Here is a 23896-nt window from a genome sequence, read left to right as displayed (position 1 = left end):
GGCTAACTGAGTGAGTCTCGAGTTAGAAATGATAGTAGATGGTTTCTCATACAAAATTCTATTGTACAAATAATACCACAGTGAAAAACAGGAATGAGAGGCCATTCTTATTTTTAAGTTTGGTTTAATAGGGGGCTTCCCTTGTGGCTCAGCTGGTAGAGACTCTGCCTGCAATGCAGGAGACCTGGCTCTGATCCCTGGGTTGGGAAGATCCCCTGGAGAAGGGAATGGCTACCCACCAGTATTCTTGCTTGGAGAATTCCACAGATAGAGGAGCCTGGCAGGCGTGGGCTTCCCTGGTAGCTCAGAGGGTAAAGAATCTGCCTGCAGTGCAGGAGACCCCCAGTTTGATCCCTGGGTCATTTACTAGATCTTTAATGATTTGATAGGAGAGGGGAATTTATCAATATTTCAATGTACACTTTGACCTCGATAGTTTCTTTTCTTCAAAACTATTCTGAGCTAATTTATCCTTGACACCATTTGAATGGGTTTGCAACTTCTTTGTTCTTTCTGCAATCATTTGCAAGTAGGTCAGCTGACTTACATCCCTCGGTCTCCTGAAATATATTATGAAAAAAATTAGAATTACCTGCAAAATAATCAAATATAGGTTTTATTCTTGAACAAACTGAGAGGTTTATGTCAGCACTGAGTGATTTCTGTGAAAGTGAAAAGGATTTGAATTATGAGTGACTAGGTAATGGATCGGAGAAGGCAATGGCACCCCACTCCAGTAGTCTTGCCTGAAAAATCCCGTGGACGGAGGAGCCCGGTAGGCTGCAGTCCATGAGGTTGCTAAGAGTCGGACATGACTGAGCAACTTCACTTTCATTTTTCACTTTCATGCACTGGAGAAGGAAATGGCAACCCACTCCAGTGTTCTTGCCTGGAGAATCCCAGGGACGGTGGAGCCTGATGGGCTGCCGTCTATGGGGTCGCACAGAGTTGGACACGACTGAAGCGACTTAGCAGCAGCAGCAGCTGGTAATGGATGGGTGTTAGAACAGAAGAGAAGGAGGCAGGAGAGCCTCCATTTACCTGAGTGTGAGAAACACTGGTTTCTGTGCCCTTCCATTTCCCTCCCTTTTTTTGATTTTAATTAAAAAAAATTGTTTTAAAATAATTATTATTTGTTTATCTATTTTTGACCATGCCACACAGCAGGAGTGTGGGATACTAGTCCCTGACCAGGGATCAAACCCGCACCCCTGGCAGCAGAAGTGCAGAGTCTTAACCGTTAGACCGCCAGGGAGGTTCTCCGTTTTTTAATTTTAATTTTCTCTTTGTCAAAACAACAACAATAACAAAAAGGAACCCGTAAGATTGGACATTACCCAACAGCTGGGACATAAAAGTCAGTGGTGAGAGCTCTGAATTCCATGTGCCAGTTTCACTAATGACTCACTGGGAACTTGGTATAGGTCACCTAAACTTGTGCTACTTCAGTTCCTGGATGTGTGGGGAAAAAAAGGATAATATTTGATCCTAAAAATAATTAACTAGGGTAACTGTTTAGAGTTTGAAGAGGATATTTAATTAGGTAAGTTTCCACCACTTTAATAGCTACACTCAGCTATATGCCGTAATCATTAGCTATCTACCATAATTAAATAGTAAATATTTACATTAATAAACATATATTTTCACTTTAACTTCACTTTCCAGCTCTAGTCCCCACATCCTTGTTTCATAGCTTTCTTTTCTCTGATACCATCTTCTGATACTGTTTCAGATCAGTAAATCTGCTTCTACGGGGACTTAAGATTCTAATCAAATCCTGTATATTTCATCTCATTTGGATTAAGATTCATTCTCTTAAAATTAACTGCCAGCATATGAGCCTACTATTTTTCTTATATGAACAAGATCCATTAATAATAAGAACATAATTTTTGTATAACATGACTAGTGTATCTTGGTTAAATTTCACAACATTTTCATTAGTGGATCTTTGTCTATCTTACTTGTGTATTAATTACTCTTCCTTAATGTATCCCAGTGTATAAGCTGAGAGAGGAGAAGTGTCACCATTCAACTTAGAATTAGAATTTTGCAGCTATGGATGACCCTAGAGGTCAGCTACTTGGAAATCATCATTTCATAGATAACGAAGTGGGTAAGTCACCTGTCTAAGGCCACACAACATCTGGGGATAGAGTAGGGATGAGAACCCATGAGTCCTGGGTCTCCAGCAACCCGCTGGAATTACTTGAGGCCTAACTAATACCCTTTGATCCCTGGGTCAGGAAGATCCCCTGAGGAGGGCATGGCAACCCACTCCAGTATTCTTGCTTGGAGAATCCCATGGACATAGGAGCTTGGTGGGCTACAGTCCACGGGGTCACAAAGAGTCAGACATGACTGAGCAAATTAGTACACATACATGCTTTAACTGATTAATTTGATTCAGTTCCACCCGTGCTGGGTTCAGCCCCTCAGTAAGCTTATCTGTTTATAGGCAGATACTACACCTTTAATTCAGGCCAGAGACAACTGGCACAGATCCATTCTCCCTCTGAAAATACATATGCCATACAGATGCTGGAGAGTCATCTTTGCTTCTGAGGACAACACGTAACTTCTCAGTGGCAGCAATACATTCTGAATTCATCTGAAAGTGAAAAAGAAAGTATTAGTCGCTCAGTTGTGTCTGACTCTCTGCGACCCCGTGGACTGTAGACCCCCAGGCTCCTCTGTCCATGGGATTTCCCAGGCAAGAATACTGGAGTGGGTTGCCATTTCCTCCTCCAGGGGATCTTCCCGACCCAGGGATTGAACCTTGGTCTCCAGCACTGCAGGCAGATTTCCTACTGTCTGAGCCTTGACAAATATTTAATTTACATCCACTATGAAACAGGTATTATACCTTTCATATCTAGGGCCCTACAGTCCATGGGGTCACAAAAAAGTTGGGTATCACTTAGTGAGTAAACAACAACACCACCCAAGGCCCTAGCCCTTGGGGAACTTACACTGTAAAATGAAGGCAAATATGGAACAAATGACCATACTAAGAGTTGAGTCTGGGAATGCCCTGGTGGCCAGTGGTTAGGACTTGGGGTTTTTGATGCAGAGGGCACAGATGCTAGTCCTAGTCTGGGAACTAAGATTCTGAAAGCTGGGCAGCACAGTCAAAAAAAAGTTGAATCCTATAACTTTAGTGTACATATCTTAAAAGCATCCAGTTAAAATTTCCTTTTTAATATCACAGTTTCTTGGAAATTAGCCATTTTAATTTATAACTGACGAAGGGAAGTTGATTTTTCATACTTGCCAAGCTTTACATGGCCCACTACTAACAGTTGTTTCTCCTGCAAGATATACCATGGCAGTTGCGTGAAATTTTTTTGGAGTGGGATACGTAAAAATGTAGTAACTATTATGTTTATGTTTTAAATTATTATTTCTATTACTATAAAATTAATGCATTTTGGGGGTAAAGCATTTAAATTATATTTAAGGGTACAAAGTGCAAAGAAAACATTCTCTCTATCCTGAGTATACACACTCAGCTTTTTGTTCCTCTTCCGAAATTTTCTAAGCATTTAGAAACACATATATGTGTATTTTTTCTTATAACTATGAAAATGGGTTAACGGTAAATATAGTTTTTTCCACTAACCCGAGACATATTTATATATCCACACATATTGATCTGTTTCATTTTTTAAAATGTTTACCTACTCTACCATAGACTACATATACCATAATTTATTCAAACAGAAGTTGATCTTTTAAAAAGTCAATGATACTAAATACTGGGAAGGTAAAACAGAGAACATGAATTATATATATGTATACACACACACACACACATATATAAACATATTCACACACACACACACACAACATTGTCAGAGTGAGCAATAGGATTAATAGGCTAGCCACAGAAGCATAGTTGTCAAAGTCCATTCAGTTAATGACTACTTCATCGCTGTTGACTGGTAGGTACAACCCATCAGTATCTTGATTGGTGGTTTTAGACTTTTCATTCAAAGCTGCTGCTACCTTTCTCCCCAACTAACCTGATGTAGTGGAAAAGTCAAACCTTCTCCGTCTGAGGCCACACTTGGTGCTGTCAGTAACATCTTGTTAGAGGCACCAGGACCCAACATCCATTTTAACTCATCAGTTTAACTTTCTTAAGGAATTCCCCACCCTCTGCTCCCCACTTGGGTTGACTTCCTGTCTTCTATCAGTCGCCATTTATCGAGACCCTATAATGTGCTCAGTGCAGAGCAGAACCAATGGAAGTGTTCCACCTCACAATTTAAGGAAGGCAGGGGGCTAGTTTTTGTTTTCAGATAAAAGTCTATTAATAAAACATAAACTCCCTAAAACTTCCTGTAAACCAAATAGCATTGTCACATGCTCACAAACTCTCATTACTTTCATAGCCAGATGACTCAAGATTACTACATTTCTATTCATAAGGACTTTCTTGGCCCGAAATCAACACAGTCAGGCCTTTCCCCCATCTTCCTTCTATCTCCCTTGGGAAACAGACTTTTGGAGGCTAGCTCCAGACTGAAGACATGTGTGTCTGCTGCCTGAACTGTAGGTTCTGGGATTTTATAAAGCCCGAAATCCTCTTTTAAAATTCTTGTTTTGAGTTTGGGGAAGTGGAGGTCTGAAATTTTTTTTTTTTTTTTTTTGCCTCTAAGCCTTTCAATTTAGAACCATATTCTAAAAATGGTAAATAGACTAAGGCCTTCTGCTTGCTACTTACTATAGAACTGGATATTCATATCAGAAATCAGCCGCGTCTACATTACCGTCTGTCACTCAGCGTGACGGCGGATGAAGGGAACAGACCACCAGCCCTGCCCTGCCTGGGGAGTTTAACACTTGAAGCTTCTGCTTTTGCACTTGACTCTCCTAAAAAACGGGCTCACCTTCCTGTTTAGTTCTTTCGCTTCACAGTTTCCTTGTCAAAACTGAAGAAAAACAAAAAGTCACCATCAAACCTGGGTGCATCCCCGAGGCTCTTCCACTCCTCGGACCGAGAGGAAGCGATCTCGGCCGACCCCACCTCTACCCCCACCCATCCCGCTCTTTTCACAGGCGATCGCGGCAGGGACAAAACCGCTGTCATAAACGATCCAGGCTCACCCCCTTTCCTTTCGGGGCCTCCCCACAGCGCGAGACGGGGTTCCCAGCGGCAGCCGGCTCCCAGCCTCGCCCGATCGCGTTCCTCCGCCGGCCGGGGTCTTGGACCGCGCGGGCAGGGCCGGCCGCCGTGGGGTGGGGGGGGGGGGGGCGCGAGCGGGCCGGGGAGGGCGGCAGGGAACGTGGGGTCCGGGCCGGGGGCCGAGGTCGCGCCGGGGTCCCGCGCCCCGGGGGCCTGCGCCAGGGGGAAGGCGGGGCCGAGGCGGCGGCGGGAGGGGGTTGAGGGCGGGGCGGCTGGCGGATCCGCGCCGCGGCTTTCTCTCCCGAGCGCCCGAAACTCGGGGCTGAGAACTTCTCCCCGCCCGCGCCCCGCGCGCTCGGCGACCGCCCCCCAGCCCGGGCGCCCGCACCCCGTCCCCGGCCCGCCCCCGCCCCCGCCCCGCCTCCGCCCGCGCCGCCCCCACCGCCGGCCGCCGGCCGCGCTTCTCTCGGTTACAAAGGAGGGAAAATGAGCTGGGCGGCGGCGGCGCGGCGCGGGGCCACCACGGCGGCGGCGGCGATCGCGGCCGCCCCCGGCACCACGTAGAACGCCCCCGCCCGTCCAGCCGCGGCCCAGGCCCGAGCCGAGCCTGCTGCTCCTAGCTCGCCTCCCCAGCCCTGCGCTTCGCCTCTCGGTCCGAGGAGGAGGTGGAGGAGGTGCAGGAGGCGGAGGAGGCGCCGCCTTCGCCGCGCCGCGCGCCCTCGCCGTTGTCTGCGCTCCGCTCTGGACCAGTTTGGGGAAGTTGCCCGAGCCCCGTGTCGCCCAGATGTGCGACCTCATTGAGCCGCAGCCGGCCGAGAAGATCGGCAAGATGAAGAAGTTGCGGAGAACTTTGTCGGATAGTTTCAGCCGCATTGGTAAGTGGCGTGCTGTCCCGGGCACCCGGCCGGGCGCCCTCGGCCCCGCGCTTCTGGCACTAGCGGCTCAGGGGCCACCCGGGACTGGCGTGGGGTGCGCTGCGCGCGAAGGGTGGGGGAACAGTGCCCGGGACCTGGGGGAGGGCGACGACAAAAAGAAGGGACACCTCTTCCCCTCATGATCGGAGGGTTCATTTCTGCCTGATTTTAAGCCTACGACTTGGGTTCCCTCTCCTCGCCACTAGCGCTCCTGCCTTCGCGCCCGCGGGGGAAAAGGCGAGGGCACGCTCCGTCCCCCGCTGCTCTCCCAGCTGCGCGGCCGCCTGGGTCACTTTTTTTTTTTTTTGCTCTCAGGCCTTGGTATGGGGTGTTTAGTCAGTAATTTAACTTTGGGAATTGGTGAAATGTTGAGTTTGTGCCATGGTATTGTTTAACATCCAGCCTAAAGAGAAGTGGGACAGATACCTTGGGATCTTTTGTTCGGTACTTCGGGTCCTCGAAACCGAGATTTGGTTGTTGAGTCCCGAGTTATCTGAATCTTTCCATTGCTGCAGAGAAATGCGCTCTGTGAACCTGTCTGAACATTTTAGGAGTAAGTCTCCCAAACTTCTTCCATATACTGGAGCTCCAGGGCTATTGTCTTTAAATCAGCCTGCCAGTTGACCGACAGATAGCCGACCGAGAAATATTCGGGACATTTAAGAATAAATCCGTGTCACAGACTATCACAGGCTGACAACAGTGTCACGTGGAATGGGTTGGCTCGATTTCTAGGGTTGGCCATAAAACCCCCTTTAACCTGACAACGGCGGCTACCTTTTCTAACATCTGAACTTTCATTTGCACAGGCAACTGTTTTCAGCAGGAAAATGGTACAAGTACTAAAAATAATACCTCGGAGTCCCTAAGAAGCCTTTTGAGTCCCTCTAGCCTTTGTTTCGCTTGTTTAACATGTCATCCATGTTAATGAAGGTGTTAATGGAAATTAAACGTAAGGTGCTTCATGCCTTAAACTAAAACCGTGGAGTGCATTTGAGTATTGTCCTTGTCCTTCCATCCATTCATTTAAAAATAGTGGTATAAGTGCATCGTGAAATATGCAAACTTCCCGCAAGTCAAAATATGTTTTTAGTCTAGGTTTCTTTGTTGTCTTCTAACTTAAAAAATTTCGTATTGGTATACATAATCTTTCCCAGGATGACCATAAAGTTATGGTATGAAACCAATATTTAGCCCTGGTTTATTTATTTTGTGTATTGGGTATTTGCAGTTTTATGAGTTAGGGATGCCTATGAAGAGCCCTTGCATTCAAATGAAGTTTGAAGCCAAAAAGAGTGTGAGATAGCAAGGTGTTGAGTCTCTGTGCATTATTAAGAAGGATGTTTCAGCCCCCGACCCAAACTATCACAGAGGCAGATTCTGGAGTCCATTAAGCCCTGTTCTAAAAGGCACTAAATGTATATTTACTAATGCTAATAACTCTGTTGGAACCCATCCAGTTTTGTGTTAAATAATTCATTGCAATTGAGTCTCAGTAAGAAGCCAAGGACATTAATATAAAAATTCCTTATGTTTAAATAATTTCCAGGTTTTGATCGACAGTCAGTAAAATTAGGATTAACTACAATGCTGGCAAATGTGATATTGTTTTTAACTGGATTTTATAGCTTATAGAGATTTAGTGATGTGGAACTCCTTTTGATTCCAACTCTTGTGAAAAAGAGGGTTAAGTGACTCCGGTAGTACACCAAGCTCAAGACATTGATTAGAAGTAGCATTACAGAAGAGACGTCTTTGTTATCTACATATATTTTAAAGTTTTATTTGCAAAATCAAAAAGCAATGAAATCGATCCCAGTATTTAAGGATTTTTAAGGTACCGGAGGCTGCTGAGTTGAAGCGTCACTATGGGATCACCTAGTGTATAGATTAAAGGTATGGGCTGTGCGTCAGGTGGACTGGGGTTTCCCGAGTCATCAGTTACAGTGGAGTGACAGGTCCCTCATCTCTGAGCTTGCTTTTCGAGTCACTTTGTTATTGGCACTTAGTTAAGTAAAGCATAAGATGTCCTGTGTTGTATGGCATTGAAGACTCCATAGATGTTCCTAATGTGTTATGTTAATGATTACAACATCCTGACATATGGATCTTCTGGTGGAAAGCAAGAGAAAAGAAGTGGCCATTGACTTGATGGTAGAGTTAACCTGAAAAATGGATGGGTTTGGGAGTTACACTGATCTGGGTTCGAATCCCATTTCTGTTGCTAGCTGTGTGCCTTGGCCAACTAGCAGAGTTTCCCTAAATCCCAGAGTCCTCATCTGTCAGTTTTCCTAAGGCCGTTATGAAGATTAGATCAGGTAAAATACATAAACTATCCAGTGAATATCTTTCCCGTGGTGAAGATTGATCCTGGAGGCTGTTACTGTTCCTTCTGATTTCTCAGTTTATCTCCTTTATCTTCTTCCTTTCTTCCTTGGTACTTCTTGAGGACATCAAAGAGTGAATGATTTATTCCTGCTGAGTAATTCAACGTGTCAGTATATTCATTCCCTTTAACCAATCTACTATGGGTTTTGAAATAAACATACTGACTTTATTTTGCTTTTTTAGTATTATTCAAAAGTATAGTTTGTTATAGGGTAAAATATATAGTATCATTGTTTAGCCATGAGAAATTAGTAATCATCTACAGAAAATGAGGACAGTTTTGCAAAGTCTGTGATTTTCCTTAATTATGGATTAATAATCCATTATTATAAAAGATTAATAATAATAACTCTACATATCGGTGACATTGCTCATGTTTAATTTACTTGCACATGCAAGATCAGCCAACTTTGTCACTACCCACTTCAAATACAGCTGATCTGAGATTACTCTATTATAAAAGGTCTAATAAAACACACTGGCTTTCAAGCCATAGCACTCTAATTTATGACATTTGCCAGGGAGTGACACAGCTATGGTTCTTTTGTAAGATGGGTGTAATTGAATTTCAAAGTCATCCATTGATTTCAGTAGTGAGTATTTATGGTTTTTTGCTAAATAGTGTTAGTGTGTTCACTTATTAGGAATTACTATAGTTGTGTCACTTAAAAAAATTAGCATAAATAGAGACAAATGGGAAATTGATTGTTTAAATATTAAAATCCATTCCTCTTTTCTTTCCTTGTTTCTTTTATTTTCAGATGACTGCTTAGAAGGAGAAAGGCTTTCTGTAATACCTAATGTGAGGTTAAGGTTGAACTGATGTTTCTTCATATTCGTTTGAATGCATTTCTTCACACTTACTTGGATTATCTCCCTGAGAAAGGAAGTTTATACTCTGTGATGTTTGAGACGAACCCTATGTATACCATTTCTTTAAAAGATGAAGCTTGTGAGATAACTGAAAAAAAGGAAGAGGCTGTGGTTACTTTGAAATTGGGGGTTTGTTACCTTGTTCTGTAAGAGTGTAATTTTAGAGTCCAGCTGTCACTTGATAAATCCATTCTGTCAAAAAGAGAAATGTAAGGTTAAAGGTTCACATGCAAAATTGAACTATTGTACCATATCCTCCCCTTCCCCATGCAGTTTCAAAAGACTTTACTTTGAAAACTGTGATATGGAATTTATATCTATGATTCTTTCATAAGAGACAATACTACCTGGATTCTTTCATAAGAGACAATGGTACCTGGTTTTCACATGCCAAAACTTAATGTATCTCAAAGGGTAAGATGCTATTCTTTTGCCCTTGAAGTATAGCTCATTAATTCCACAAATAATTATTGAGTACCTCCTGTGTGCTAGATATTGTGCTGGTGTTCAGAGTCTGTGACCATTGATACTGCTTCCTGTCCCTCAAAGACTTTAAGAGAAGACAGGCCAATGAATGAGCATTGACAAATTCTACCAGGAAGATTCGCATGATTTGCTGTTGGGAGAACATAGGAGGGATACCATTTTGGTCTTAGTGAGATCATGGAAAGACTTCTAGAGGGAGCAGGGTCTGAGCAGAGGACTGAATAGAATATCTGATTTTTTTAGATGGCTTAATATATGCCCCTTTGTTAACCCAGAAAAATGTAATATGCTTGTTATTCCATGATATCCTTGAAGACAGTTGTGAGTTTGTATTTACATGAATGATTAATGACAAGCAGGGAATGTAATCAATAATGAGATGTTGTATGCTTGTTTAGGTCAGAGTTTCATCGGTGACCTGATAAATATTTGGCAAAGACAACTTTAATTGGTCTTTTTTGTTACCACTAATTGCTCTTCAGGGAAGGGATTCAGTGTTTAAAAGAAACAATGCAAGGTGTCAATTTAGTAATTAAGTGTTCAATGAAGGGGTAGACTTCTTGGTCTTAAAATATTCTCCCCTGTGGTGTCCTGGGTTTGAGAATAGTATATACGGGAGATTATTTGGCTTCCTTCTCTTTATATATTAGAAAATACACCTGCAATTCCCCCTTTCTCTTTCCTCCTTTTCTTTCTACCTATAGATCCCAGCCCTTTATCCAGAAGGTTGGAGGAATTGGTAAGACTTAGGTGGCAAGAAGGAAATAGTCCAGTCTGGGTGTTAAAGATTTTTTAGTGTCTACTCTATTGAGCCTGAATAGAACTTTAGCGGATAGACCAGTAAGCCCCTATGCACAATGTGTACATCTGAAACGTTTCTCCAACTCATGATTTCAGTTAAATTTACTCCTTTGTGCATTCTTTTTAATCTCAAACATTCTAAATAATTGTAGCATTTAAGGACCTAGGTGTTTGTCAGCGAAACATGAAATACTTCTCTTTCTTTTCAGAGTAATTAAATGCCTGTTCTGAGGGTATAAATATTTCAAGTAAATTTCAAGTATTTACTCGTTCCTGTGAAACACCCCAAATGTATTGTTTCCTTTGGTGATACCCTGTTAGAAAAGTGATGTTGAGAATGTTTGAAGATGTTTCTGCAGTGCTTATTTTGCACATCTTATCTTTTATCATCAAACTTAAACTTCTCTCAGTATGAGAATCTTGTTCGGGGCCCTGTGCAGAGTCGGTGTCTTCCTGACAGTTGGTTTGGGAGGTTCAGCCACCCTCTGCATAATGGTAGACGAGCAAACAACAGAAGTTTAAGGGGAAGTTGCTTTAAGATTCCTTTTTGATTCTTTCATACTTTGATGAAAACACTTTTCTACTAAAGGAGAAATAGAGGAAAGATATGCCTACTACTTTTCCATGGTTGGGAGTGTAGTTTCATTTATGTATTTATGAAAGTGCTTCACAAAGGTGTGTGCTGTGCAGTTCTGTCGTTTGCAGCTTTCATATTGGTATCGTAATATTGTTATTCAGCTTGGGGTACGATTTTACTTTCTGAAATGGAAACACCATGCTACGTCTTTTTTAAATTTCCTAGAACTTAGATACTTGGCCTCTTTGAGATGTTTCACAATAATTGTTTCCTTTCCCCTTTTATTTTATAGCCTTGAAGAAAGAGGACACCACCTTTGAAGAGGTAGGTTAAATTTCTTTATCTAACGTTAGAAGTGTTTGATTACTGCCAGGTAAACTCAGTAGGTGTCAACTTTACACTTAGAAGCAAACAATCTTAAAAAATGCCTTAGAAAAACAGACAAGTGACAGACAAAATACAACAAGATTTACGTTGTATTTTCCAATTTTAAATAACTGTTCAGATTGAATTTTGTTATCAGTCAACAGAAAGGTGTCTTTTGAAATTAACAAGCGAACGCAAGACCCCTGCGAGCTTTGGTTGCTTTGCTGACGATGGTGGTGTTGGTGAAGCCCAGTGTGATGTGTGTGCTCAGGGCAAGTCTGGAGCTGTTGGCAGGTCGGGCCCCACTGCTCTGAATGAGGGCGTGATGCGATGCTGACGCCACAGATCGTCTGTCAGACTCCCAAAGGAGGTGCTGTCTTCTCTTGTTCTAGTTTTCCTGGTCTTTGCCTATCAGATCTGTCTTTATCTACTTGCCGCAAGGTAGCATTGTTCCAGAAAGGCAGGGGGTTCCTATGTAATTAATAGCACTCTGAATGTGATTTTTCAGTTGTACTCTCTCTGAATTTTTGATAGTATCTGTGGGAATCACTAGACAAGTAACGTGTTTCCAGAATGTTCTCAAGAACTCTGTAGAGTGAAGTGTTTCATTGTTGCCATCCAAAGCCACTGTCATTGATATATGTTGTAAACGGGGCCGTATATGTGTATATATATATGTATATATGTGCTCAGTCATGTCTGTCTCTTTGCAACCCCAAGCACTGTAGCTCGCCAGGCTCCTCTTTCCATGGGATTTTCTAGGCAAGAATACTGGAGTGAGTTGTCATGCCCTCTGGCAGGGGATCTTCCCAACCCAGGGATCGAACCCAGGTCTCGCATTGCAGGTGGATTCTTTGCCATCTGAGCCACCAGGGAAGCCCAAGAATACTGGAGTGGGTAGCCTATCCCTTTACACACACACACACACACACACACACAGTATGTTTATGCGTGAACACATACGTATCTACATAATGTACTTATCCTGTAGCCTGATGGAAGAATAGATGAGTTTGGTTGTGGTTTGATTTGTCTTAACAGTTGCAGATTCCACGAAAGAGGCTACCCGACTCCCCTGTGCTGCAGTGCTTCAGAGAGGAAAGGCCACATGTACTAATGGAAAGTTCCCCGGGCCATGTGGCTGGCTGTGGTGCAGGACAGGGGCACTCAGGGAGAACCTGCACCAGACCGGGATTTCTGGAAGGTGCCCGAGACATTCAGCTCTCACGGTCTGCCACTTGGTCTGTTGCACCTGTTCTTTCTTCCCCACTGGGTCCAGCTCTACACATGGCTTCCCCGGTGGCTCAGCGGTAAAGAATCCTCCTGCTGATGCAGGAGAAACGGGTTCGATCCCTGGTTCGGGAAGATCCCCTGGAGGAGGAAATGGTAGCCCACTCCAGTATTCTTGCCTGGAGAATCCCATGGACAGAGGAGGCTGGTGGGCTACAGTCCACGAGGTCTCAAAGAGTCGGACATGACTGAGTGACTGAACAAGCTCTACAAAGCTGCGTGTCCCTGGACTCCAAAGCGACTTTCCCTGCCAACATTCCTGAGATACGCTGTGAAATTTAGTGATTCCAGACCTGAAGCAATAAAGGAGTCTTTTCTTTCCCATCCATAGTGGGTCATAATGCTATTCTCCTTGAAACCTGTCTTTCTGGAATTTCTGCAGTGTTACCAAGATGTTTTCCGGAGAGTATTTTCTTTCTTCTCGGAAGAAATCAGTGTGAGAATACTGAGCACCTTTTTTGTGTAAAGAAAACTCTCCCCTCTAATAACGGAGGTAATTTAAGTTAACATTAAAAAAAATAAGGAAAAAGAGAAGAAAAACCTCCCCAATCCTATTATTCAATTACATCTGCTATTGAATGTCCTTGCCTCTTTTCTTGTGTAAAGAACAAACAAAAACAACCTCCGCCCCCAAAACTGTAGCCCATATATTTTATCCCACTTTTTTTTTCAACCTCTGTTTTTGAATATTTTTACAGATGACACCTAATCTTTGTTAGAAATTTTAAAAACCTGTTGTCGTGTTTAAACACCATGAATGATTGTGTGTTATTCTGCCACGTGGTGGTGACATCAGCTTTCAAAAACACCTGAGGCTGGAACCTAGATGGAAGTTCAGGACGAATGAGCGAAACTTGTAACTTCGTGCCCTACCTTACCCCCACACTTTTGCAATTTGGGGAAGAATTATCCTTAGCTTTTTTTAGAAAAGAATTAATTGCTTAAGTTTTGGCAGTGCTGGGTCTCCCTTGCTGCGCAAGTTTTTCTCTAGTTATGGTGCAGGGGCTTCTCAATGGGGTGGCTTCTCTTGGTGCAGAATCCAGGCTCTGGGGTGCAGGGGCTTCAATAGTTGTGGCGGGTGGGCCCTAGAGCACAGGCTCACCAGCTGTGGTGCACAGGCTTAGTTGCTCCTTGGCATCAGGGATTGAACCTGTGTCTCCTGCATCAGCAGGTAGATTCTTTACAACTGAGACACCAGGGAACCCCTATCCTTAACTTTTATAAAGCCATTTTTTTTTCTCTGCTAAAGGAAAGAGATTGGATAGATAGCTTACATCAGTAAATCACAGAATGTTCCATCTTGAGGAGACGCTGGAAATCAGGTGGTCAACTTCATTGTTTCAAAGGTGGAGAAACTGAGGTCCGGGGCAGGGGAACAGGTGATTTTTATTTAGTCAGGAGAGGACCCAGGGCCAGGAGCCTGGGAGACAGGATTAGTAAAGACATGCTTGAACGTCAGCCCCAAATCAATCAACTTCCTTTCTCCAGGCCTTTTATAAAATAGAGATGTGATAGTACCTCCTTCCTAAGGTTATTGGGAGGATTGTGTGTGTGTTAGTCACTCAGTCGTGTCTGACTCTTTGTGACCCCATGGACTGTAGCCTGCTAGGCTCCTCTGTCCATGGAATTCTCCAGGCAAGAATACTGGAGTGGATTGCCATTCCCTTCTCCAGGGGATCTTCCTGACCCAGGGATCGAACCCAGGTCTCTTGCACTGCAGGCATATTCTTTACCATCTGAGCCACCAGGAAAGCCCATATTGGGAGGATTAGTTAAGCTAAGTATATAAAGATTCCAGAATAGCCACTGGCACATAGTAAATGTCTTATATTTCATCATGTCACTGTCCTTGTCCTCATCATTGCCATCATTATTGATGCTCTTAACATGATATCTGCCTTCTGTAGTTGAAGGGCTACAAGGAGGATGGAAAGATTAAATTCAAAGGTAAGTATATAGTCTATGAGGAGAATTATTTTCAGATATTCCCTTAAAATTTCAAAGACTTCGTGCGATGATTTGCATATTAAGACTGTAAAACTAGTATCTAAAAACCTACCATTTTTTAGATTCCCTGAAGGGATGACTGCCTGCATTCAGTTTTGTAGTTCCTCTGTGTCTTGCATGTGGTTAATGTTCAAAAAAACTATTGAATATGAGTGAATATATGTTGCAAATGAAAAGAAAGTTCATCCCAGGGTCAGCCAACATGGGTTCTCATTTGCCACTTCCTAGCTATTTGTGCAGGTATTTACTTTATCCAGGACTCAGTTTTCTCATTGGTAAAACCAGTCAGTAAGGCTGTGATCTTCAAGTTGCTTTCTATCTGTCAGGGCAGCGCAGAATCCTGCAAAACAGTCAACATAAAATTACAGTTTTACCAAGATCAGAAATGTGTACTAGATCCGTGCTTATGTAAACAAGAAGTCACTGAGGTTTTTGTATGATCATTTTCAGATTATAATGGTAGAAATTTTCTTGAATTCCTTTCATGGTCTTCCACTTCTCCTGTGGGAGTTGGGGAACTCACAGTCCACTGGAATCCAATTAAGATTTGAGTCTTGGAATCTGGGGGCTGAGTGCGATTCTTAGATATGCGTGAGGTGTGGCGACTCCTTCCTCAGTGTTTATGAGCTGGAGAGCGCCTTATCTCAAGGAGTGGCTTTCTCTAGAGTGCCTAGACGGGGAGCGTGGTAGCTGCTCCCTTATTCATGTAGAGTATTTCTGTAGGTTGTGTAAATGTTTGACTTTGAACAGAAAGAGAAAAAGAAATGTGGATTTCTTTGGAAGAATTTTTTATTTTTCCTTCCCTTTCCCCCTCTAACCCTCCTTACTTTCCTTCTTTCTTTATTAACTTATAGTATATTGTATTAGTTTCAATAATGATTCCGTGTTTGTACATACTGCAGAGTAATCACCACAATAAGTCTAGTTCACATCTGTCCCTATACATAGGTACAAAATTTTTTTTTCTTGTGATGAAAACTTTTAAGATTTCAGTTCAGTTCAGTTCAATTCAGTTGCTCAGTCGTGTCTGACTCTTTGCCACCCCATGAATTGCAGCACGCCAGGCCTCCCTGTCCATCACCAACTCCTGGAGTTCACACAGACTCTTACTCTCTTAGAAACTTTCAAATGTGCAGGACAGTGTTATTAACTATAGTTACAGGGCTCTACAGTACATCTGTTGGTCATCTGTATGTCTTCTTTGGTGTTTGTTCAGATTCTCTGCTCATTTTTGAAATATGATTGGTTTTTGCCGTTAAACTGTATTACATCTTTATATATTTTGGATAGTAATCCCTTACCAGATACACTATTTGCAAATATTTTCTTCCATTCAGTGGACTGCCTTTGCAATTCTTTCTGTAATCCGGTTGCCTTGTTGATAGTTTCTTTTGCTGTGCAGAAGCTATTTATTTTTGCTTTTGGTATCAGGTCCAAAAAATTATTGTAAAGATTGATGTCATGGAGCTTACTGCCAGTGTTTTCATCTAGAAGTTTTAGGGTTTCAGGTCTTATAATCAAGTCTTTAATCCATTTGAGTTATTTTTTGTGTATGGGGTAAGATAGAGAATTTTTGTGTATGGAGTAAGATAGTTTTACTCTTTTGCATATAGATACCCAGTTTTCCCAACACTATTTATTAGAGTGTCCTTTCCCCACTGTATATTCTTGGCTCCTTTGTACGTTAACTGAACATAGATGTGTGAGTTGATTTCTGGGCTTTCTATTTGTTCCACTTACCTATGTGTCTCTTTTTATGCCATACTGTTTTGGTTACTGTGGCTTTTTAATATAGCTTGAAATCAGGGGCATGATGCCTCCAGTTTTGTTCTTCTTTCTCAAGATTGCTTTGGCAATTCAGGGTCTTTTGTGGTTTTATACAGATTTTGGAATTGTTTACACTATTTCTATAAGAATTGTGAAATTAGATTCTATTTGCTATTTTGGGTGATGTGGACATTTTAACAATATTATTTCTTCCAGTTATATATCTTTCCATTTCTTTCTTTCATCAGTGTCCTATAGTTATTGGTATACAGGTTTTTTTTCACCTCCTTGGTTAAATTTATTCATTGATATTTTAGATTCTTGATTAAGTTGTAAAGTGAATTGTTTTCTTAATTTGACTTTCTGATAGTTCATTATTTGTATATAGAAACAACAGATTTCTGGGCATTGATTTTTGCATCCTGAAACTTTATTGAATTTATTCTTTATTTTAAAAAATTCTTTATTTTTGTTCTTGGCTGTGCTGGGTCTTTGTTGCTGTGTGTGGGCTTTCTCCAGTTGCAGGGAGCAGGGCAATTAGTTTCTCTCGCTGCAGCTCTCTAGTTGCAGGGTGCAGGCTCCTTATTGCGACAGCTTCTCTTGTTGCACAGCATGGGCCCTAGGGTGTTCAGCTTTCGGTACTTGTGGCACATGGTTTAGTAGTCTCTGTACATGAGTCTAGTCGCCCTGAGGCATGTGGAGTTCTCCTGGACCAGGGATTGACCCCATGCACTCTGCATTGGCAGGCTGATTCTTAACCACTGGGCCTCCAGGGAAGTCTTCGTTTATTGCTTCTAGCAGTTTTTTGGCGGACTCTTTAGTTTTCCATATCTAGCATTATGTCATCTGCAAATAGTGACAGGTTTATGTTCTTTCCAATTAATGCTTTTTATTTCTTTTTCTTGCCTAATTGCTCTGGCTAGGACTTTTGGTACTTTGTTGAATAAGAGTGGTGAAAAGGGCTGTCCTTTTCTTGTTCCTGATTTGAGAGAGAAAGCTTTCACCGTTGAGCATGATAGCTTTGACTTGTCATATATTCTCTTTATTATGTTGAGGTACACTCCCTCTATACTCACAATTCCAGTGTTAGGGACTCTGAACCTCCACACAGTCAAAAATCCATGTGAACTTTACAGTTATTTCTCCATATCGGGGGTTCCACACCCATGGATTCAGCCAACCCAGATTGGGAGATAGATGGGGCATTGTACATTGATCTGAGTTTCTAGTTCTTGTCCCTCTTTTGTTATTTTGTATAAAGGTATAACTCTGATACCCCAAATAATAGATAGGGCAGTGATTTTTTAATGTGAACCAGAGACTAGGGGTTAGGTACAAATATTTTGGGGATATTCCTGGTGATTCTTTTCCATCCTTTGTGGATGGCAGAAGCCTTTGCATTCTTTTTTCACCCTAACTGTCTTCATCACTGGAGCTCTCAGTGTCTTGTGAATGATGTGTGTGTTGTATACAATGTTGCAGCTTCGCACTTCCCTGACTTCTCATCTAAAATACTAAATTTTGGTAACAGTGGTTCCTTAGCCCTCTTGCTTAGGTTATACTCCTTGTATCTCTTCTATGCTGGTTTCCAGTTTGCAGAGGACCCCTCCTCTGCCTACCTTGCCTCCTTCTTCCAGCCCACAACTGATCCTCCCTTCCCTATTTCCTTTCTGTTCATAGTATATCTCTCCCTTGACAGTATCCTCAATGGCCTTACCCCTTTGTACTTTGCTTGTAATCTACTCTGCCAGCTCTCGATTTTGACCTGGCGTCTTTTCCTGTCTACCCAGTGGCTGCCAAAGCTGCTTGAGAAAATCACTCTGTAAATAAATCTATCATCTCCGTTCTTTGCTGGAACCCGAGGCAGCAGTGCACAGTCTTGTGCTGTGTGGCTGACCTGTTTCCTGCTGAAACATTTCCACTCCCCTCAAACCTTCTAACTGCCCTCATCCAACCCTCCTTCCTTTTCTACATGACGTTCGCTCTCTATTAGTTTGCTAGAGTTTCCATGGAAAAACATCAGACATTTTATTATCTCACAATTCTGAAGATCAGAAGTCTGAAGTCCAAGTGTTGGCAGCTTTGGTTCCTTCTGTGGGCTGTGAAGGAAGCATCTATTCCAGGCTTCCTCCCTTAACTTGTAGATGGTCCTCTTTTCCATGTGTTTTCACATCATCTTCCCTCGGTGGGTGTGTATCCAAATCCCCCCACCTTTTTTTAATAAGGACCTCAATCATATTGAATCAGGGGCTCACTCTAATTAGGGGCTCACTCAATCTCTGCTCTGGTTTATTGTTGTTCAGTCGCTAAGTCATGTCTGACTCTTTGTGACCCCCTGAAGAGTAGCATGCCAGGCTTCCCTGTCCTTCACCATTCTCAGATTCATGTCCATTGAGTTGGTGATGCTATCTACCCATCTCATCCTCTGCTGCCCCCTTCTCCTCTTGCCTTCAGTCTTTCTCAGCATCAAGGTCTTTTCCAGTGAGTCAGCTCTTCACATCAGGTGGCCAAAGTATTGGAGCTTCAGCTTCAGCATCAGTCCTTTCAATGAACATTCAGGGTTGATTTCCTTTAGGATTGACTGATTTGATCTCTTTGCTGTCTGAGGGACTCTCAGGAGTCTTCTCCAGCATCACAATTTGAAAGCATCAATTTTTCAGCGCTCAACTTTCTTTATGGTCCAACCCTTACATCCATAAATGACTATTGTTACAAATTCATCTTAATTTAACTAATTACATCTGCAGTGACCCTGTTTCCAAGTAAGATCACATTCAGAGGTACTGGGGTAACTTAAGACTTAAACATAGACATTTTTGGTAGATACAATTCAACTGATAACAACCTTCTTAGAGCCCTTAACAACATTAGGTATTAGCCCCTTGCCTATATATGTACATTATTTGCTACAATCATACTTCCTGTTTTTCTCTACCTGAGAGGAAGATATGTCTTTTTTTCCTCTTCTGGTTTCTCCTGATTCCTTCCCCTTTTGTCCACTCCAGAAGCTTGTGTAATTGATTCTTTCCTTTATTTGTATAATTTATTTTATTTTTAAAATTTATTTTAAAGTAGAGTGTAACTGCTTTACAATGCTGTATTAGCTTCTGCTGTTCCGCAGTGTGAATCAGCCATTTGTATACATATGTGCCCTCCCTCTGAAGCCCCGCGCCCCACGTCTTCTGGGCACCATGGACCCCGGCTGAGGCCCCTGTGCTGTGCTGCAGCCCCGCCAGCTCTCTACACGTGGGAGAGTGCATGTCAGGGCCACTCGCAGTCTGTCCGCCCTCTCCTTCCCACCGTGTGTCCACAGCCCGCTCTCTCTGTCTGTGTCTCTGTTCTTGCCCTGCAAGTAGGTTCATCAGTATCATTTTTCTAGATTCTGTATATCTTCGTTCATATTTGTTTTTCTCTTTCTGGCTTACTTCACTCTGTATGACAGACTCTAGGTTCATCCACTCTCTTACACTGTTGGTGGGAATGTAAATTGATACAATCACTATGCAGAACAGTATGGAGGTTCCTTAAAAAACTAAAGATAAAACTACCATATGACCCAGCAGTCCCATTACTGATCATATACCCTGAGAAAACCATGATTCTTTACTTCCTTATCTGCGTTTCCTGTCTCTTCCCTCTTATAGGCATTTCAGCAGAGGCTCTGAGCATGGTTAAGTCTATCCAGCTGCCCATTGGATGTTTCTGCTTCTGTATCTTGTAGTCACCTGGATTTCAGTGCATCAAATACAGTTGGCCTTCTAATGACATGGGTTTGAACCACAGCGGTTGGCTCACATATGGATTGTTTTTAAAGCAAATGCAGTTGGTTGAATCTGTGGGTGCATAACTGTGGATACAGAGGGCTGATTATCAAGTTATACTCAGATTTATTTTTTTTAAGCTGTATATATTTCTCTGTTTTTAGCTGTGCTGGGTCTTCGTTGCTGCATTTGGGCTTCTTCTAGTCACTGAGAATGAGGGCTAGGCCTGGGCTTCATGCTGCGGTGGCTCCTCTCGTTGCAGAGCACAGGCTCTGGGCGCATGGGCTCAGTAGTTGTGAGCAGAGGCACACGTGCTCAGTAGTTATGAGCACAGGCTCTGGACCCACGTGCTCAGTAGTTGTGAGCACAGGCTCTGGACACATGGGCTCAGGAGTTGTGAGTGCAGGCGCTGGACACGTGGGCTCAGGAGTTGTGAGCGTAGGCTGTAGGTGCACGGGCTCAGTAGTTGTGAGCGCAGGTGCACGTGCTCAGTAGTTGTGAGCACAGGCTCTGGACACACGGGCTCAGTAGTTGTGAGCGCAGGCTCTGGGTGCACAGGCTCAGTAGCTGTGAGCACAGGCTGTAGCTGCACGGGCTCAGGAGTTGTGAGCGCAGGCTCTGGACACACGGGCTCAGTAGCTGTGAGCGCAGGCTCTGGGTACACGGGCTCAGTAGCTGTGAGTGCAGGCTGTAGCTGCACGGGCTCAGGAGTTGTGAGCGCAGGCTCCAGGTGCTCGGGCTCAGTCGTTGTGGCACAGGGGCTTCGTTGCTCCTCGGCATGGGGGAAGTCTTTCCAGAGCAGGGATCGAACCTGTGTCCCCTGCATTTTCAGGTGGATTCTCAACCACTGGACGACCAGAGAAGCCCTATATTCAAGTTTTTGGCTGAGCAGGGTGTTGGTACCCCTAATTGTTCAGCGGTCACCTGTGTTACTAATTCCTATATTCTCTAAATGTGCGTCCTTTCTCTTTCCTATCTCAGTGGTTGCTTTCACAGCCACATGATTTTTGAAGGCAGAAACATGACCCCATTCTACACATTCCTCTAAGCCCCACATCCATGCTTTGGGTCGGTTCTTATTCCCTCGTGTTCCATCCTTTCCCCTGCTGAGGTAAGCATTCAGCCTCTCTTGTCTGGACAGCAGTAGCCTTCTGACTGGCATCCCTGCCTACAGCTTGCCTCCTATTCTAATAGAATAACAGATCTAAAATGTAAATTGTGCTGTGCTCCTGCTTAATGCTTTAAAAACCCCATGTTAGCTGCAGGTTCAAGTCCAAACTGACTTTTAAGGCCTTTCATCATCCGTCTCTCACCTGCCTTTCCACCTTATCAGACAGTCATCTCTTATTTTAATGCCTTAATTACCAGTCCAGCTGCTGCCACTTCAGGTCAGGACTTCATCACCTTTACTTGTTTTATGCCAGCAGCCTTTCATCGGCCTTACTGCTCCGTCTCTCACGCCTCCACTCCAGCCTTCCCAAGGCATCTTTCTTGTTATGTTGTTGTTGTTAGTCACTCAGTCATGTCCAACTCTTTGCAACCCTGTGGACTGTTGCCCACCAGGCTCCTCCGTCCATGGGATTCTCCAGGCAAAAGTACTGGAGTGGGTTGCCATTCCCTTCTCCAGGGGATCTTCCTAACCCGGGATCGAACCCAGGTCTCCCTCATTGCAGGCAGATTCTTTAGCATCTGAGCCACCAGGGAAACAAGATCAACTTGTCATGATCCTTTCCTAATCAGAGATTTGTGCAGCAGGCCTTCACAGTCAGCCCTCCCTCTCTATGGCTTTTGTGTCCATGCATTCAACCAACCTTGGATTGAAAATGTTTGGGGAAAAAAAAAATCCCAGAAAGCTCCAAGCAGTGAAGGTTGAATTTGTTGCATGCTGGCAACTATTTATGTAGCGTTTACATTCTATTTACAAATATTTACATTGTACTTGCAACTATTTACATATCATTTACATTGTATTAGGTATTATAAGTAATCTAGACATGATTTTAAAGTATAGGGGGAAATGTGGAACTCTGCTAAATGTTATGTGGCAGCCTGGATGGGAGGGGAGTTTGGGGGAGAAGGAGTACATGTGTATGTATGACTGAGTCCCTTCACTGTTCACTTGCAACTGTCACAACATTATTAATTGGTTATACCCCAGTATTAAATAAAAAGGTAAAAAAAGTATACGGAAAAAAATAAAATATATGGAAAAATGTGTGTGTTATGTGCAGAACTACGATGCTTTTTATAGGGAACTCAGCATCCACGCCGATGGTACTGAGGGACGGCTGAATCGATGTCTGTTTTACGCCAGGCTCTGAATGTGCTCAGAACCTGACTCTCACTCTAGTTGATTTCCAAGATCATGCCACTGGCATTCACAGATTGACCAGCCCCTGTTGGCTTACAGCTCTGGGCTTGGGCACAGACTCAATCTCTTTATATTAAGATTTTATATTACTTTATATCCTGTTTTCCTCTTGCCATGGCCATGTTTGCCAACCTGGGATGCTATGAACCTGTCACCTGAAAAGAGGTCTAGAAATTAACAGACAGTTTCCTGATGATGTCAGTACTTTGGTAAGTCATTATCTTTCCAGTTCAGCATTTTAGATGGCTGAGAAAGAACATCATTTCCTCTTTAATTCTCTCTTTGGAAATTGCGTTGAAATTTTCGGATTCTTAAAACTTCGTCTGTGCTTCATTTTTTCCTTTCTATAAATGTTTGATCACATTTACCCTCTCCCTAATTATGGTAGACATAATTGCCATAATTATATCTAGTCCCAGACAGTGGCTAGAATGTCTGGGTAGTGCTCTAAAGGTTCAGAGAGGAGGTACATGTCCCAAAATGCAAAACGTATGACAATTTGAGAGAGTTCATCGCTTTGATAGTCTTCATTCTCCAAAGACACAATGTTACGGAAGTGGAAAGCGCTGAACAGCATCCTCTCTGTCTCTGTGGGCACTGTGCATCCTGACAGCTGCTGCGTTAGACTGTAGGAAGCCTCTCCTGTACGGCGGCTGGTGTTCCCTTACGGACAGTGCTTTCATTTGTGTGTTTGAATTCACTTACAGAAAGCTGACCTCTGGCTTAGGAAGTCTCTCTATGCAACCCAGGTACTTATGATTTTCCTCAACAGGTTCAAAATGGATCCAGCTATACGAAGTACGTTATACCCATTTTCCTTTTGACTGAAATTTGAGCCGCTAATTTATAATCCTCAAATCCTTAACTAGCTTGGTTGTGTTGGTCTTTCTTGGCAGCTCAGCTGTTAAAGAATCTGCCTGCAATGCAGGAGACCGGGGTTCAATCCCTGGGTTGGAAAGATCCCCTGGAGAGGGCATGGTAACCCACTCCGGTATTCTTGCCTGGAGAATCACCATGGCCAGAGAAGCCTGGTGGGCTACAGTCCATGGGGTCACAAAGAGTTGGACATGACTGAATGACTAAGCACAGCACACAGGTTTGAAATGGCCTCTTATTCATGGAGCCGTAACCATGAACTAAGCCAGGGGTGAGGGTTCTCTG

At 43.1% G+C, this 23896-nt stretch overlaps 1 protein-coding gene and 1 long non-coding RNA gene across 6 annotated transcripts in view; one reads left to right on the top strand and one right to left on the bottom strand.

The window, feature by feature from the left end:
* Window positions 1-290: 290 nt before the first annotated feature.
* LOC113891759 lies at window positions 291-5251 on the bottom strand. 3 transcript variants are annotated; one of them, XR_003510878.1, is made up of 4 exons: window positions 5116-5251; window positions 4899-4940; window positions 2475-2614; window positions 291-560 (listed from the first exon to the last, which is right to left on the bottom strand). It is a non-coding gene; the product is annotated as an uncharacterized LOC113891759 (long non-coding RNA). The 3 variants fall into 3 exon arrangements; XR_003510877.1 differs by lacking the exon at window positions 291-560 and adding an exon at window positions 1254-1452; XR_003510876.1 differs by lacking the exon at window positions 291-560 and having other exon boundaries at window positions 2378-2614.
* Window positions 5252-5553: 302 nt separating this feature from the next.
* CDK14 (cyclin dependent kinase 14) overlaps window positions 5554-23896 on the top strand; it is a 684789-nt gene continuing 666446 nt past the window's right edge. For 2 of the 3 annotated variants that reach the window (XM_027540220.1, XM_027540224.1), the window contains exons 1-2: window positions 5566-6009; window positions 11466-11497. In XM_027540220.1, the coding sequence (XP_027396021.1) occupies window positions 5919-6009; window positions 11466-11497 (123 nt within the window). In that variant the 5' untranslated portion in view covers window positions 5566-5918. Of the gene's footprint in view, window positions 6010-11465; window positions 11498-23896 lie in introns of all 3 variants that reach the window. The other variant, XM_027540218.1, reaches the window with a different exon arrangement.

The sequence above is a fragment of the Bos indicus x Bos taurus genome, chromosome 4, assembly GCF_003369695.1.
Source record: "Bos indicus x Bos taurus breed Angus x Brahman F1 hybrid chromosome 4, Bos_hybrid_MaternalHap_v2.0, whole genome shotgun sequence".
Classification (NCBI taxonomy): domain Eukaryota; kingdom Metazoa; phylum Chordata; class Mammalia; order Artiodactyla; family Bovidae; genus Bos; species Bos indicus x Bos taurus.
Note: the sequence above shows the minus strand (reverse complement) of the source record. Positions and strands in the feature narration are given on the sequence as shown.